General features: G+C 42.1%; 2 protein-coding genes across 2 annotated transcripts in view; both read left to right on the plus strand.

Annotated features, from left to right (window-relative positions):
• The window catches only part of rttn (rotatin), a 31,002-nt gene extending 24,284 nt beyond the window's left edge, over positions 1–6,718 (plus strand). The window contains exons 41-49 of the mRNA XM_070852706.1: positions 160–265; positions 567–664; positions 902–979; positions 1,451–1,577; positions 3,906–4,099; positions 4,449–4,722; positions 5,979–6,082; positions 6,355–6,424; positions 6,554–6,718. Coding sequence (XP_070708807.1) covers positions 160–265; positions 567–664; positions 902–979; positions 1,451–1,577; positions 3,906–4,099; positions 4,449–4,722; positions 5,979–6,082; positions 6,355–6,424; positions 6,554–6,633 — 1,131 coding nt within the window. The 3' untranslated portion in view covers positions 6,634–6,718. The remainder of the gene's footprint in view (positions 1–159; positions 266–566; positions 665–901; positions 980–1,450; positions 1,578–3,905; positions 4,100–4,448; positions 4,723–5,978; positions 6,083–6,354; positions 6,425–6,553) is intronic.
• A 1,464-nt stretch (positions 6,719–8,182) lies between these two features.
• Positions 8,183–13,836, plus strand: cd226 (CD226 molecule). The gene is made up of 6 exons (XM_070853018.1): positions 8,183–8,271; positions 9,028–9,351; positions 9,543–9,923; positions 10,350–10,452; positions 12,256–12,310; positions 12,950–13,836. Exons 1-6 carry the CDS (start codon positions 8,208–8,210, stop codon positions 13,073–13,075), a joined length of 1,053 nt encoding a protein of 350 aa, XP_070709119.1. The 5' UTR covers positions 8,183–8,207; the 3' UTR covers positions 13,076–13,836.
• The last annotated feature ends 834 nt before the right edge of the window (positions 13,837–14,670 follow it).

Below are 14,670 nucleotides of genomic sequence, written 5' to 3' on the forward strand. Positions count from 1 at the left end.
CGTGGGTCATAGTGGGAATTAAAATGTATTTGCCTGATTACTTTTTTTTTTAAATACAATAATGTATGTGCTCATGACAAAGTTTCAAGAATACAAAAACTTTGCTACTGCTATTTTCCGAGTGTGCGATTGTGCTCCTTTTTTGATTGTTGATGCCAGAGTTTTGAGAAGAGGACCCTTCAGGACCCTTTAAAGAAACTGACAGCCAGAGCTTTGATGACACTGCTAGCCTGCAGTCCCACAGCTCAAAACCATGCAGCCAAAGGTAATTCCCCAAACCCCAGACGAGAGTTAGGCTGTCACCTGTTATGTACTCTTTGAAAACGTAAAATGGGTCACCAGCTTGTTGTCTTGTGTTTCCCCATAAGACACAAATGGTTTCTTCACATTAACCTAAAATTTCCTCGTCCTCGACAGGAAAAGTTTTCTTTCTACCAATGGCTCAGTTTCTGATAACATCATGAAGAGCTATTTTTTTTGTCTGTTATGGTGGAATAACACAAATAATTCATTTAATGTGAAGCTAATGATGTTATATCCCATTCTGAACTGTTTTTTTTACCCAGCTGGTCTAATTGACAGTTGTGTGGAGCAAATAAAGCAAATTCACTCCCAGCTCCACCTGGAGTCAGTCCGACCCGGCAAGGCTTCTCACCGCAAAAAGGTGAGTGGGGACTGGCTGGAAATTTCCAGTCTCAGCGTTTCTGTGCTGCCTGTGTTTTTTTTCCACTGGTTACAATAACAATCTGAATTCAACATGAATGACTTTTTGAATAAATATTATGAATATCTGTTGTAGTTCTCAGCAGTCTCTTAGACAGCAGTAAAGATGCAGTAAAGGCTGTTTTCAACTTGAACATTCAAACATATTGGTTGTTGTTTTGTCTTTCTACGTTATCAGGAAGAAGGCTATTTAAAGGAAGTCAAGCTGACTGTGGAGATCCTGCGGAGTGCTCTTTACCGCAACGATGAATGCAAAGTGAGCCCCTGTGCCTGCCTTTTAATTCCCCACTGCTAATAGGTTTTTAATGGAACCTCAGAGTACCAATCCTGTGCCAGTAAATGAGATTCACCTAAATGTGCACGGACCTGCTAACATCTCAGCAAGTTCAGCTTCTTAAACCCTGTAATGGCATTACTTATGGAGCATATTAGCTGGTTTTCATTTTCTGTGGCCTTTCTGTCACTGGTGGTTACCTTGGACTAAATAGCCAGGGAGGCTCTACTGCAGTGTTTACCTCACCATTATTCTCCTCCCTTGTGTTTCTCCTGCACATTTAGGAAAATATTGTAGCGTTTTATGTTGATTACTGCCTGCTGTGTTTGTGCTTTTATTCAAAATCAGGGTTTCTCTAATTTATGCTATGTCTGTAATCATGTACATGCTTGTATTTGGGCCATTTCCTATGCAAGTGCATGTGATGTGTGTGTAATCCTTTTATGTGTGTAGGTGGTGGCCACAGATGCTCGCCTAACACTGGCACTCTATGCTCTTTGGCCTTGGCTCCTATTGGATGACCCCACCATGGAGGCAGCGCTGGAGCTTCTGTGTGTCTATACGGCCAACTGCACCACAGGTCTGTTTGTGTGTGTGTGTTCCTGTCTGTATGTCTATGTGTTTGTGCAGGCACTGTGCCTGGCCCGTGCCTGCCCATCGCCTCTTGTCTGTGGTTAGCAATCTGACTGAGTCACACACACTTTACACTAAGAGCCCCATTGTCCTCCCCAATGACCACTGAACAACATTGTGTCTCACTGTATAAGACCAGCGCCTGCTTGCCTGGCAGTCACAATGGGCACAGTGTCAGGATCCTGGGATCAGGCTGCATGGCTGTCGCACTGTATGTATGGCAGCGGGTTTCAGACCAGTGGGAGATGATGTTGGGAAGCACAGAGCGTCTCTCTGTTGCCTGAGATATTGGTATTCCATCATGCAAATGTAAGAATTGGGTATTTGGAAATCAGAACAGCGAAAGACCCGCAGAAAAAAGCTTTTTGAGTAGAGGAAAGGCGAGATTCATGGGGAGGAGACAGTTGGGAAATTTGACTTTGAATAACGGCTTGTGGTCCCTTTTGATCTGTTTGTGTGTGTGTGTGCGACTAGTGTAGTTGTGCAATGGAAATCAGTTTCATCAGTGAAGGAAAGGAAGTTTCATGTGCAACACTTATGAACGTTTCTGAGTGTGTGTGTGTGTGTCTTTATGTGTATCTCTGTTTGATTGGCACCGGTTCCTCAGTGGGCGCGTAAGCTCTGATCTAAACTCACTCGCTTTAGACCTCTCATATGCTCAAGCTGTGAAGCACCAGAAATCAGTGAAGTCGGGCACAGTATCTCCCTAAAGGTTAACTGAACAGCAGGTTGTGTTCAGGCTGCATGCAGCCAGGCTTAGTATTACACCATCCACCCTCAGGCTACCATTTTGTCTCCTGAGACTGCTACATTTCTACTGAATGTTTCATCTCCAGTCTACCTCCTTCATCTAAAGCTTTGTTTGCACTGTTAGTTCAAGTCAGATTGTTGTTTTCATCTGTGCCACACATATTTTCACAGATATTTTTGTAGCAGCCCCAAAAACTTGCTCCCACAGACAGAGAGGCAAAGTGGGGGAAAAAAAGACGTCTTTTTTTCTAGACTTCTATAGAAGGATCAATCCTATATGGTTGCAAAAAAACTTAATGAGATTTGTAGCAGCAGTGGGAACGCCTTTGACTCACATCAGAGAAGTAGATCTTTTATAAAGCAGAGGTCCCTTGTCAGTTCTATGATAGACCAGCTTTCTTGACAGGTATTGAGATAACCTCAGGCTAACTGTATGTTACCATTCCAGGATTAGCATTACCAACAAGCTGTCATGTTCTCCAATAAGCAACATCAGTCAGTGTCTCTGTTTTTAGCTTGTTATTTTCTCTATCTTGTATGTAATCTACAGCAGCAGAAATTAGTCAGTTATACTGAAGTGAAGGATGCACCAAAAGAGAGATTTTATTTGTATCACTTATTTTCTATGTTTTCTAATGTGTTTATGTTCCTGAATGGCCTTGTGGTAGAATAAACTGTAGCCATAGCCTAGGGCTGAATAATTTCCCTCCCTCCCAGAGTCAGAAGACGGTGGTTGTCATCATCAGTGCTTTCATGGTGAATGAAAGATTAAAAGCCTGATAAAAAAAAAACCTTCAGAGGTATTTTAAAGCTATCTGATTCTTCATGTGAGACCTCATTGCTTCAAAAATCTGGATTCCTTCTGAAAACTCTGGGTTTCTTTACGCTCCAACTGGCCTCTAAGCAGCAGCATCTTTAACGCTCCCACTAAGGTGCAGCTTTTTTCTGTCGTTGTACAGGAGGTCCGCTCTTCTTCAGCATTTTTGTCGTTTGGCTAGACAGCTTTTAAAGCAAAACAAGCCGTGCATGCACCCGTGCGGAGATGTTTTGGTGTGGCGGGCAGACAGCCGTGCCGCCCGATGGGTCAGTCTTTATTTTTGCAGCTATTGGTCCTGCTGGCTAGACAGTTAGCTAGCTTTAAGATAAACAGAAAGAAGCAGCTCGTTCCAACAAGAAGAAGAAGAGAAGATTTTGCTGAGTGTCACAGTGTCTTTGAACTGGACTTTAGAGGTGATAAAAATGTTAGTATATCGGTAAACAGCATGCAAAACTATTGATGTCAATCAGCAGCGGCCTTGATTGGCTGCCTCAGGGACAGAGAGCACGCTTGTGGATTCTGCATCATGCATTGATTAATGCTTTTTACCATTAAAGACACAAAGTTAAGAACTCCAGGTTTGATCTGCTGTGCTATGTAATTACTGCGGAGTTCATTTCACACTGGATGTATGTGTGAAACCTGTGATACCTTGAATTTTGATAAAATGAAAAAAAAGGTTGTTTTGTTTTTTTCTCTCTCTTACAGCATGCAGTTCTCTCTGTGGTGGTGGCCCTGGTGTTGCACCAGGATCTAAAGGCACCCTTAGTAACTCTCTAATGCACTCTGTCATGAAGCTGGCCTCAGGGGTCGCCCCAGATAACAGCACTATCCAGAAACTAGCTTTCTCTCTCTTGGCTAACCTCGCCGTGTCCCGCGACTGCAGAGGCCTCCTGCAAAAGGTACAAGCCTGGTACACAGTGTGCACAAGATTGTGGACAAATTATAGACTACAAAAGCTAAAGGCGTTAATACATGACTTAAGTTATGATTTGTTAGTGAGTGAGATATGAAGAGATTATTCAGCAAGTATAACTTCTTGAGCCAAGTCAACAGCTTTAAGTTAATTTTAACTTGTTGTGAAAAACTGATTTACAAGTTAAATAAATCTCACTTAAGTGAGATATTCAGTGTTACAGAATGTAACAGTAATGTTACATGCTGGCTGGGGATATATTTTCTAAACTGTGGAGCAGCACTTAATGATCTGTTCACATGACACATGACTGTTTCCTTTGCTGTCATTCTCAGAATAATTTCCTGCAAGCCTTCCTGTCTGTACCCATGACGAAGGGGGGTGGTGTTAAGGCCACTTCTGTGGGGTCTGGTGGGGGGAGCCTACTGGGCCTGTGGCTGAGGCTGCTGGTCAATCTCTCGTTCGCAGACGACGGCCAGCAGAGTATCCTGAGGGTGAATGGAGCCTTGGAACTGCTGGCAGATCTGGCACCCCACCGGCGGCACGCACTGATCACCCTTCACAACCTCTGCTTCTGCCCTGCCAACAAGCCGCACGTCATTGCCAGTGGTATGGAAAAGAGGCGGGGGTTAAATTTCTTGATCTCACGGGAGTAACGGGAGGGATATGAACATGATAAAACAACAAAGTATGAAAGGACGTGCAAAAAAGCAGTTTGTTTTGTGGATGTATCAGCGTTTCACGTGCATCAATAAACAAAATCAAAGAAAAGATTTCTGTTGAACGTCCAGGCAACTGGTGGTTTTAGCAGCCACTCAACAATCTAGTCATGAAATATGAAATATGAAACAGTATTCGTCTCATCGTTTTGGAATTAAAAAGTAGTTTGACATTTTGGGAAACACATTTGCCCTCTTGCCATGAGTTAGATGAAAAGATCGATGCTGCTCTTGTGTGTGTGTGTGTGTGTGTGTGTTCTTTAGTATGGAGCTGAAGCCAAGAAGTGATTAGTTTAGTTTGGCTTATTCCTTTAAAAACAAATTGCTCTGTGTCATGTCAGAAGGTTGCCAGTTCTGCCAGACTCACAGAAAATAAACAGTTAAATCACTTAACTGCCTTTATGCACTTTGACCTTATTTTGGTCCCCTTGTCCAGAGGTAGACTACATAGTTTCCTCCCAACGGCTCTCACAAATCCTTCCATGTAAAACCGAAGGCAGTCTTTTCCAGCACACATGACCAGGCAAGCTGACTGTACGCTGTCTGCTGAGCATGAGGCGGCAGGGGTACATAGACAATTAAAGTAAACAAGGGGCTGATGCAGAAAGTCGAACATCTAGCGAGCTCGACAGGAGCACTAAATTTGGGGTGAGTTACAGACTGAAATTCATCAAGTGGCCAGAACAACAACACCTGCAGTGGAATGTTATTCACATAAATTAAAAGTTTTAAGTTTAGAAGAAAGTAGGAAGAATGCAGCAGGTGTATGAAGAGTAAACATTTGTAGCTGGAGAAAGGAGAGGAAGTTGCAGAGAAGAGAAAGAGAAAGAGAAAGACAGTTTGTGCCCCCCTTCCTCGACCAGTGCAAGCAGCAGGTGGGAGCTGTGGGGCCTGGTGGGTGTCATGTGGCATTATTTCTGTTTCCTGTGGAAAGGTGACATTTCCTGTATGTGCTGTGCAAACAACATGATCTCAAATGTAATGACTGATACGCTGTCATTGTCAAATTTCCCCATGAAAGAGGTAAAGAGAGGAAATGACCTAGATGATAAGTGCAAGTCAAAATGTCGTATTCAGGTCAACAGTTTTTTTTTTTTAATCTACTGTCGACGAACGTCTCTGACTTTCTGCTCATCTTTCTTCCAGACAAAGCCATGAAGGTATTGCTATGCTGTCTGGACAGTAAAGAGCTGGAACCCCGCTGTATGGGAGCTTCTGCACTTTGGGCGTTGCTGCATAACAATCAGAGGGTACAAACACACACACATACACATCCAAGCACTAAAACATTGTTTTAGTGACAGGGCATTTACTTGCTAGTGATTTATATGGACTGAAATCCTTCGGTATCTTCACTCTGTATTGTCCTGTAGATGAATCTGCTTCATTGTCTTCTCACATACAGAAGAGATGACCAACCTTTTTTAATCTACTGATTAGAAAGTGAAAAGAATGAACTCTCCTAGTTTTCGGCTCATCAACACAACTCTTCCTGGTCTGTCTTTTTAATTTTCCCTTTAAGGCCAAGACTACTTTGAAGTGTCCCTCTGTTCGGTTGAGAATTGAGGAGGCTCATGCAGTCTCTAAGAAGGGTATGCTTTTCTTCACTCTGATGATTATGATTACAAATCAGCACCTGTCCCGGCGCTGAATCGGAACATTAAGTTTGTCCTATTGTTTATAGTTGTTTATATATTGCTTTTTTTTTCCATGAACCACAGATGCAGAGAGCAAGCAGGAGCCTATGAGTGCCTACCTGTTGAAGTGCCTTGAAAACCTTTCACAGTTACTAAACAACTGAATTTATTTATATTGTTTTATATCATGTTTTTACAATTGTCTACAATTAATTAATTTTGATATTAAAGTGCAGATTTTAGCTACTACTTTAGTCTTGTATGGTCTGATTTCACTTGAACACTTGAACAGTACTAATTGAAATCACACTTTGTTGTGGTGTTTCCCTAAATTATGATGTTTCTCAGACAGTGAATCAGCTGTGGCTTTAAAACACGCCTCAACTGTGGTTTTGGTAGTTTTGGGCCGATGTTCCATATTATACCACCTTGGGTTGGTTGGTGATAACCGAGGTCACAAAACCTTCACAGACACCGCAAGACGTACGTCAGTACTTTGCTTACATGCTCAATAAAGATGCTAGCATGTTGATGGTTTACTATGTTCACAATCTTAGTTTAGCAAGTTACTGTGCCAACATTTGCACATTTGTTACATACACATTTGATTTTTTTACTGTTAAAAAATCAAATGTGAGTAAAGTACAAGGAATTTAAGTAGCATGAATGTCTATGTTTTGAAATCCTAAAACAAACTTCTCCAGAGTCCTAAATGAACTACAAAAACTGTTGTATACAATATGGAAAGCATATAGTTTGCAGAATTTCAGGTTACTATTGGGCTGCTCATTCTACCTTACTTTGTCTATGTGAGAGCCTCGTCCAGCGCGTTCATTTGAGGGAGCAATAGGAGAAGATATTTAGGCTTCAATCAGTTTTATTGAAGAATACAGCATAGAGAGCTCTGGCTCCGATCTACACTTCCCTGACAAGCAACAAAGTTGTGTCAGTTCACGAAGTCTGACTGACTGTCTCTTCCTGACCCAGTGTTTTATAATACAGAAATCAAAAATGTGCAAGAAGGCGCTCCCGTTGTCTGATTGGCTACTGTTGGGCGTCGTCCCTCTCTCGTTGGTGGCCTCCAGATCCCTCGTAGTATCTGACCCCCGTTTCTTTGGCAACATCCCGGGTGCAACCTGAAACTCAACGGTTAGGGAGACAAACATCCTATCTTTTGCACAACACATGTCACGTATTTTGATTAAGCCTGCACAATTGATCATCTTTCACCCAAATAAGAATCCTATGGTTCCTGTTTTGAGGTCATGACGACCTTTTCTTTGCATAATAGTGAGAGCATTCTCACGCTCAGTTGTGCCCCCCCCCCTCCCCCGCTCAGTACTTCTTCCCTTATGCAGCTGCTCCTCTTATAACTGTTATAAATGCTTCTTATACAAGAATAAAAGTTAACTTGTGAGTGGTATTTAAGAATGACTCAAGTGATTAAGGATAACATAATACAGTAAATACGCACATTACCAAGGGCAACGTGGGTACAATTTAGAAAACTTCAGCATGGATCCCTCCATGCAGCATTATGCCATAAGATTGCCTCCCAATCCCGCCCCTGGTGATAAAGTGCCCCTCTGTGTGGAGCAAGCTAACAGTGGGCTACCATGAAGTGTGCCCCAGTAGCTCAAGTGTTCCTCTGTAGCCAGAGAGCTAGCAGGAAGTGCTGCTCGGGTGCCTCTCCACTCGTCTCATCAATGCAGCTTTCATTCTCCCTCGGAGGGGCGAGATGGAAGCTGTACAAAAGGACCACTGGTACTTTGTGGTACTCATCTTTCTTCCTTTTCTTAAAGGTATGACATTTATACATACATTTATATTTTTTACAAGTTTTTAGTAGACTAATTTTCATGAATGTCATTGTGTCACATGATAACTGTTTTATGGACAGTGTTAAGTGTCCTTCATTCTTGTCTGTCAGGGTGCTGTAAAAAGTCTAATTTAAGTAGTTTTATTTTCATTTCACCAATTTATAGTCCTTAACTTCTATTCAGTTATTAAAACCAAACATTTCTTTATTACACTTTTTTCTTTTTAGTGAAATTGGCTGAGAGGAATGTAGAAAAGTATTTTTTTTTATTGTACATTTTGCAAGACATTATTATTCTAAACCTGCCAGAACTTTCCCAAGGGCATTGCTGGACTTGAAATCAGTTGTCATTCAGCACGAACAAAAGGCTTTGAAAACTTGGACGCTTGATCACCAGCTATTGTCAGTTTATGTGTACTGGCTCAAATGAGCCTAATTACCATTACCCAAGGGACGGCCTCGGAACCGTGAATGGCTGTGGTAATCTTCAACTAGAGGAAGATACTGGGGGGGGGGGCAGCATGGCTTTTTTTGCTTTGTTTCTTAGGTGTAAACGTGATTTCGTGAGAGTTCAGGATTCTGACTTGATACATGTAAAATATTAACACATAATCAGTCATAGTTCTACAAACTACCAGTTTTGTATGTAATTTACTGTTTTCACAAATTGCACCTTTATAGAAGTCATTCTGTCAAGTGTCTGAAGAGTTGAATAAACAGACAAACACACTCTGTCCAGTTGCTGTCCAACAGAGAGACGTTGTTACAGTGCGTCTGGAGGAAGGGATGGTTCTCGAATGTTTGTGCCCCTGGTCCGGCAACCTCAGCATGGTGTCCTGGACCAAAATACCAGACAAGGATCCGGTAGCAGTTTTCCATCCAGAGTATGGCGTGGCCTTTTCTCACCATTACCGGGAGAGGATAGAGTTCCTGAGGACCATGCCTATGGATGGAAGTATTTCCATGAGGAACGTCACCCACCAGGACATCGGGCTTTACCACTGCTCTGTTCAGACCTTCCCTCAAGGCCCCTGGACGAGGACCATTCAGGTGGAAGATTTAGGTAAAAGACATGGCAGGAAACCCCGAGGTGGAAACTTTGAGCTATTGAAGATTTACTGCACTTCTACTGAATGACTAATAAAAGAATTGATGTCAGAGATGAAACCTTATACTTTACCACTCCACATTTACATTTCTTTCTTTCTTTGAAAAGATATTTCCTGCGTGTCCTCCGCCTTCTTATGTTGACAGATGAGCCCCCAGAAGAGGACGACGCCACACAGCCCCCCACCTCAGAGCCGATCAGCACGGACAAAGAGCTGGTGGCAGAGCAGGACAACAACCTGACCATCAGCTGTAACCACGAGCACAATGGCACCGTCTACCAGGTCATTTTGGAGAAGAAGCCGCAAGGCCAACCCTGGGGCATAATTGGCGTGTGTAAGAAGGTGGAAGGGGGCCTGGTGAGCGAAGACTACAGCGACACGGGCAGGGTCAGCTGCACAGACAGCCTGGATATCAATCTGCACCTGACGGGTGTGGTGCAGCAGGATGGTGGCTTCTACCGCTGCACTTTCAGCACAGACGCAGGAGTGCAGACCACCACGGTGCTGCTCACTGTCCCCCCTCCAGGTAAAGAGCCAGACATCACGCAGCAGTAAACATACACATGTGACCTCATGACTGGATAATAAATGGTTTTCTCATACTTAAAATGATTTATGGATGCAAATGTGTCACACGGAGTCTGGTGATTGATGAAACATAATCAGTACAATAAAACAATGCCTGTGATGTTAATCTAAAACAATTCCGTAGACCCAGACTCACATCTGCTGAAACCACAACGTTCTGTGGCGGGCCTGTGAATACTGTAACTAGGGGCTGTGTAGGTGTGTGTCTGCACGTATCCTTTAGTGTGATTTTGCGCCTGTGAGTCATGAGCAAACAATGACATGTACGTTCCCTCAAATACGCTCTCTTCTGCTCAATGGAAACCCACAGATTTCAGGCTGTTGTGGTCTTTTTTTTTTTTTCATTATTTTCTCTAAATTGTAGGTGGATTCAGTCTATCCGTGTACATGATGTATATTTACATCGCGGCTGGAGCTGCTGGGCTTATTCTAGTCATTGTGATCGTCATACTGGCAGTCAGGCACAGGTAAGATCCCACAGTGTGTTTTCATAAATCTTCCAGCAAACACTCCCAAACTAATCTTGGTTGAGAAATATGGGTCTGTCTGTTCACTGACATGAAGTGCTTGGATCTTTGCAGTTTGAAGCAAAGGGCTGAGTTACATAATCAAATAGGATTTGATTGAGTGAGTACCTTAATATCAACAAAACAAAGAGGCTGCGTTTCATTGGTCGTTCAATCCCCACCGCTGTTATAAGCGTCGCTCCATTTCTCTGGAAAACTGAGGGGAAGTTGGTGAAATCGACACTCGGTGGGGGGGGCTGAGGGAGCAAGTGAACAACGATGATCACTCTAGACCTGTGTATTACCCACAATGCATTGTAATTATAGATTTTGTCAATCCTTTTTGGATAGTTTGGAGTGTATAAGGGCAGGTGCATTCCATTTTAAGCAAGTTTTTATACAAGGTGTATTTAAAAACCACCAGAGCCGATCAAAGTGCTGTCCAATAAAATAGGAATGAATAAATTAAAGTAATAAAATACAAACACAGCAAATAAGCAGCCGACATGAGCACAAGCATAAACAATAAAAAAGTTGGACAATGTAAAACACAGAGGGGTAAAAAGTGAGACACAAACCTCAAGGACGCACAAAGGTCCTACAGGTGTCTGCAGAGGTGGAGCACTACTGGTAAATCGTTCTTCAGCTTTGGGACAGCTATTGCCATCACATGATCACCCTTACACCTTAGCCTTTTAAACCCCCCCACCTCCTCCCCTGCCCTCCTTCCCTCTGCTGTCCAGGTGGTTTTCCGTGCGGCGTACGCTGTGATGTAATATCGAGGGGAAGTGGAACTGCTAATGAGACGCAGCCAGGGTCTCCAGCCTGCTTTGGCTACATGCTAATCTCAGCAGGCTAACATGCTCGCAGTGACAATGCTAACATGCACGATGTTTAGCAGTTAATGTTTACCGTGTTCATTATCTTGGTTTAGCATGTTCATTTTTGCTAATTAGCACCAGGATGTTGTCATAAACTAAAGTGACACATGAACATTTGACCTGATGATGGTGCTAAATTAAAGGTGAGGGGATTAGTTATTCATATTCATCCTCAGGGGGACATGAATATCTGCACCACATTTCATGGAAATCCACCCAACAGCTGTTGGGACATTTCATCAACATCATGGTAGCACTAGAGGAGAAGTAATCCGACAAAGTGGTTAGGATAGTTATTCTGGGACCCGTGAAAGTCTGAGCCGATCTATCGAGGAGATATTGAGATGTTTCAGTGGATAAGTGGAAACTTTGATGGATCTAGATGAAAAGTGAGGGCATCTCCAAAGTTATGAGGGATACCTGCACCAAATCCATCCAATAGTTGTTCGACATGCCATTTAAAAAATGTCAACCTCATGGTGGTGCTAGAGCAGCGCTTCTAAAACGCTTTGTGACTCCTTAAAACAAAGCAACTTCTACTTGCGACCCATCTTCGCCGTCTGCTGATTCTCACCGCATCGAGCAAGGAGCACTTTGTTTTTCTTGAATTAATTAGATCATTTCAATACACCTTCTTTTTCTGCTTTCATTGTCATCTCACATGAACTCCGATCAATCTTACAGCTCCCACGTGGGGATTTCCAACCCCGAATTAGAGCAACTAGCCACCAGCATGGCTACAAATGCGGTGATTTTTTTTTTGGGTGTTTTCAGAAGAAACTTGCACACGGAACAGTGTCAGGAAATTGTATCTGAAATTGCTGGTGAATTTTTGTTGCACTTCCAGTGTTACCTGTTTACTTTTGTCCAATAATCACCACAGGAAGAAGACCAGGAGAGAGGAGTACAGAGTCAAACTGCACCCGTCTCAGAGACAGGTGAGTCTCCCGTTATTCATCATATCTACTCTTGTTTTTACACTTGACGCTTTTAAGGCCCTCCCTTACCTTCTCTTTAGACATGCACTTCATTATAAACCCATCACACTTCACTATTAATCTTTTTATGCCGCACATCCTGCCATAATTTACCCTGAGACACTGTGTTTATGCTTAACTAATGTTGCTTAAGAAGAACTAATAGTAAAATGAGTGCATGTAAATGGCTGCATGTGACAAGAGCAGCTTGTCAAAAAGTAGCCAAATAGGCTGAAAATAATGGCTGATGTTGTATCATATAAACTGAAACTGTAACATTAACTAGTTATAACCTCTTTAAAGTTATATTCTTTTTTTCTTATGGGCCACTCTGTTATTAAATCAAAAAATTACATTTTTTAGAATAATTTTACAATTATAGTTAATTCAGCTTTATTGAGTAGAATGTATTTCCCATTTTGATGTAATAATAGCAGTGTAATATAATAACTATAGAATCATACAAAGCAGATTGAGCCCATTTAGAGGGACACTTTATTACTTTTTGCCAAGCTTCTGTGCAGTCAGTCATTACTTTATCACCTGCCACACGTCCTCATCTAACACCTCATAAACTAATAAGGTCTACCACATTCACAGCCAAACTTCTATGAGAACATCTCTGTGTGTCCCCGGAGGAAGACACAGATAAAGAAGTGCCCGGTCTATGCCAACCTACAGACTGTACGATCACACAGAGCCCAACGTCAGCTTCATAGTAAATGAGCAGGCATAAATATGATGCGCTGCATAATGTCAAAGTGGAGTGTTTACCTGTCACAGCTGTCAGAACGCCCTCGGCTCTCCTCACATTCTTGTACATATGAGCAAAGCTAAACCTAAATATTGACAAGCACTGGTCGTAATTATTTGTTTGGGTCTTTTAACGGGATGCAGGCATCACCCTGACACCGATTAATATTCAGACTGTGGTTTGAAATGAGTTAACAAGCTGCTGCTCGTGTAAAGTCCCAGGAAGCTGACAGGTTTCTCTGAGTCAAGCTCCGCTCCCACTAATTAAATGTAGTATGTACTTCATAATTACTGGTGAGGAAATATTTGTTTTGGGCAAAACAATATTTGACAGTAACCGTCGCGCAGACAAAGGCCTGTGTAATCATTCTTTTCACTTCCCTAACCCCCGAGTGAAACGATTGACAAAAGCCTGTGTAATTGCTCTCCCTTTACTTTCATCCCTCCTGGTTTCCATTGAAAGCTTGACAATAGTGTCTAATCATCTAACGGAAAAGAAAAGCAGTCACTCAGCATTGTACCATCACTTGAGACTGTTGCTTTCCCCCCAAAGGGCTCTCTGTCTAGGATGGCTGCATTCTAGTTACAGCACGCTCTTATTATGAAAGCTAAACTCTAATTAGCTAATCCTCTGCTTTAGTTTCTAGCTCCTTATACTGTTTATTGATGAATGGATTTTTTTTTTTTACTCTGCATTTTAAAATCTAATTAGATAAAACAAAATAATTTTTATGATAAGGTTTCATGACAAGTTTTTCTAAGTTGTTCTCTTAAGTTTATTTTATTTCTAAGCTTGCCTATACAGCGTGCTCTTGTAAATCAATATTTAAGGTTAATGGTAGTGCTGTTAATCTGTGTCTTGTTTCTGTGTAATCTGATTCATTTATCTCCATAGACATGGAGGCAGTGGCAGAGGCAGTAATGGATTTGCAGGCTATCCTGCTAGGAAGCGAGACAAATGTGGCCAAGCTAGAAATGTGGAACATAAAGGGACAATGTAGAGTTTTTGCCTTCATCCTCTCATCTCGCTGTTCGCAGCAAAGCAGGAGAAGCTGCAACATTTGGCTGTGATACTGCGGTTGAGCAGCAATAATGAAACTGATGTGTGTGCATGTAAATGGCTGCATGTGGTTCCAATAAAACAGCATCATAACCACTACCTCATTGATTTCCTCTGATGTGGAGGTGTGCAAAGACAAAACTGACAGGAAAGAATAACTGAGCTGTTAACTCAAAACAATCTCTTAGAACACTTAGACTTTCTGAGTGGTGTGAGATGGTTGATACTCACTTGTCCATGCGGTGAATATGAAGGTGCTACTACCAGTTGGTTAGCGTATCTTAGCACAAAGACTGGAAACAGGAAACGGCTAACGTGGCTCTGTCTGAAGGTAACCGCACCAATACAGCTAAATGATTAACTAATAATTTACTTAAAAAGTAACTACTTTTACTCCACTACTCTTTTCCCAACAAATAGTAACATCACTAATTGTAAGCCCAAAGCTCACTCTGATGAGTTTTTTTCTCACAAATGTATTGATTTAATATTTTATATTAAATTACCT

The sequence above is a fragment of the Pempheris klunzingeri genome, chromosome 21 (genome assembly GCF_042242105.1).
Source record: "Pempheris klunzingeri isolate RE-2024b chromosome 21, fPemKlu1.hap1, whole genome shotgun sequence".
Taxonomy (NCBI): Eukaryota; Metazoa; Chordata; class Actinopteri; order Acropomatiformes; family Pempheridae; genus Pempheris; species Pempheris klunzingeri.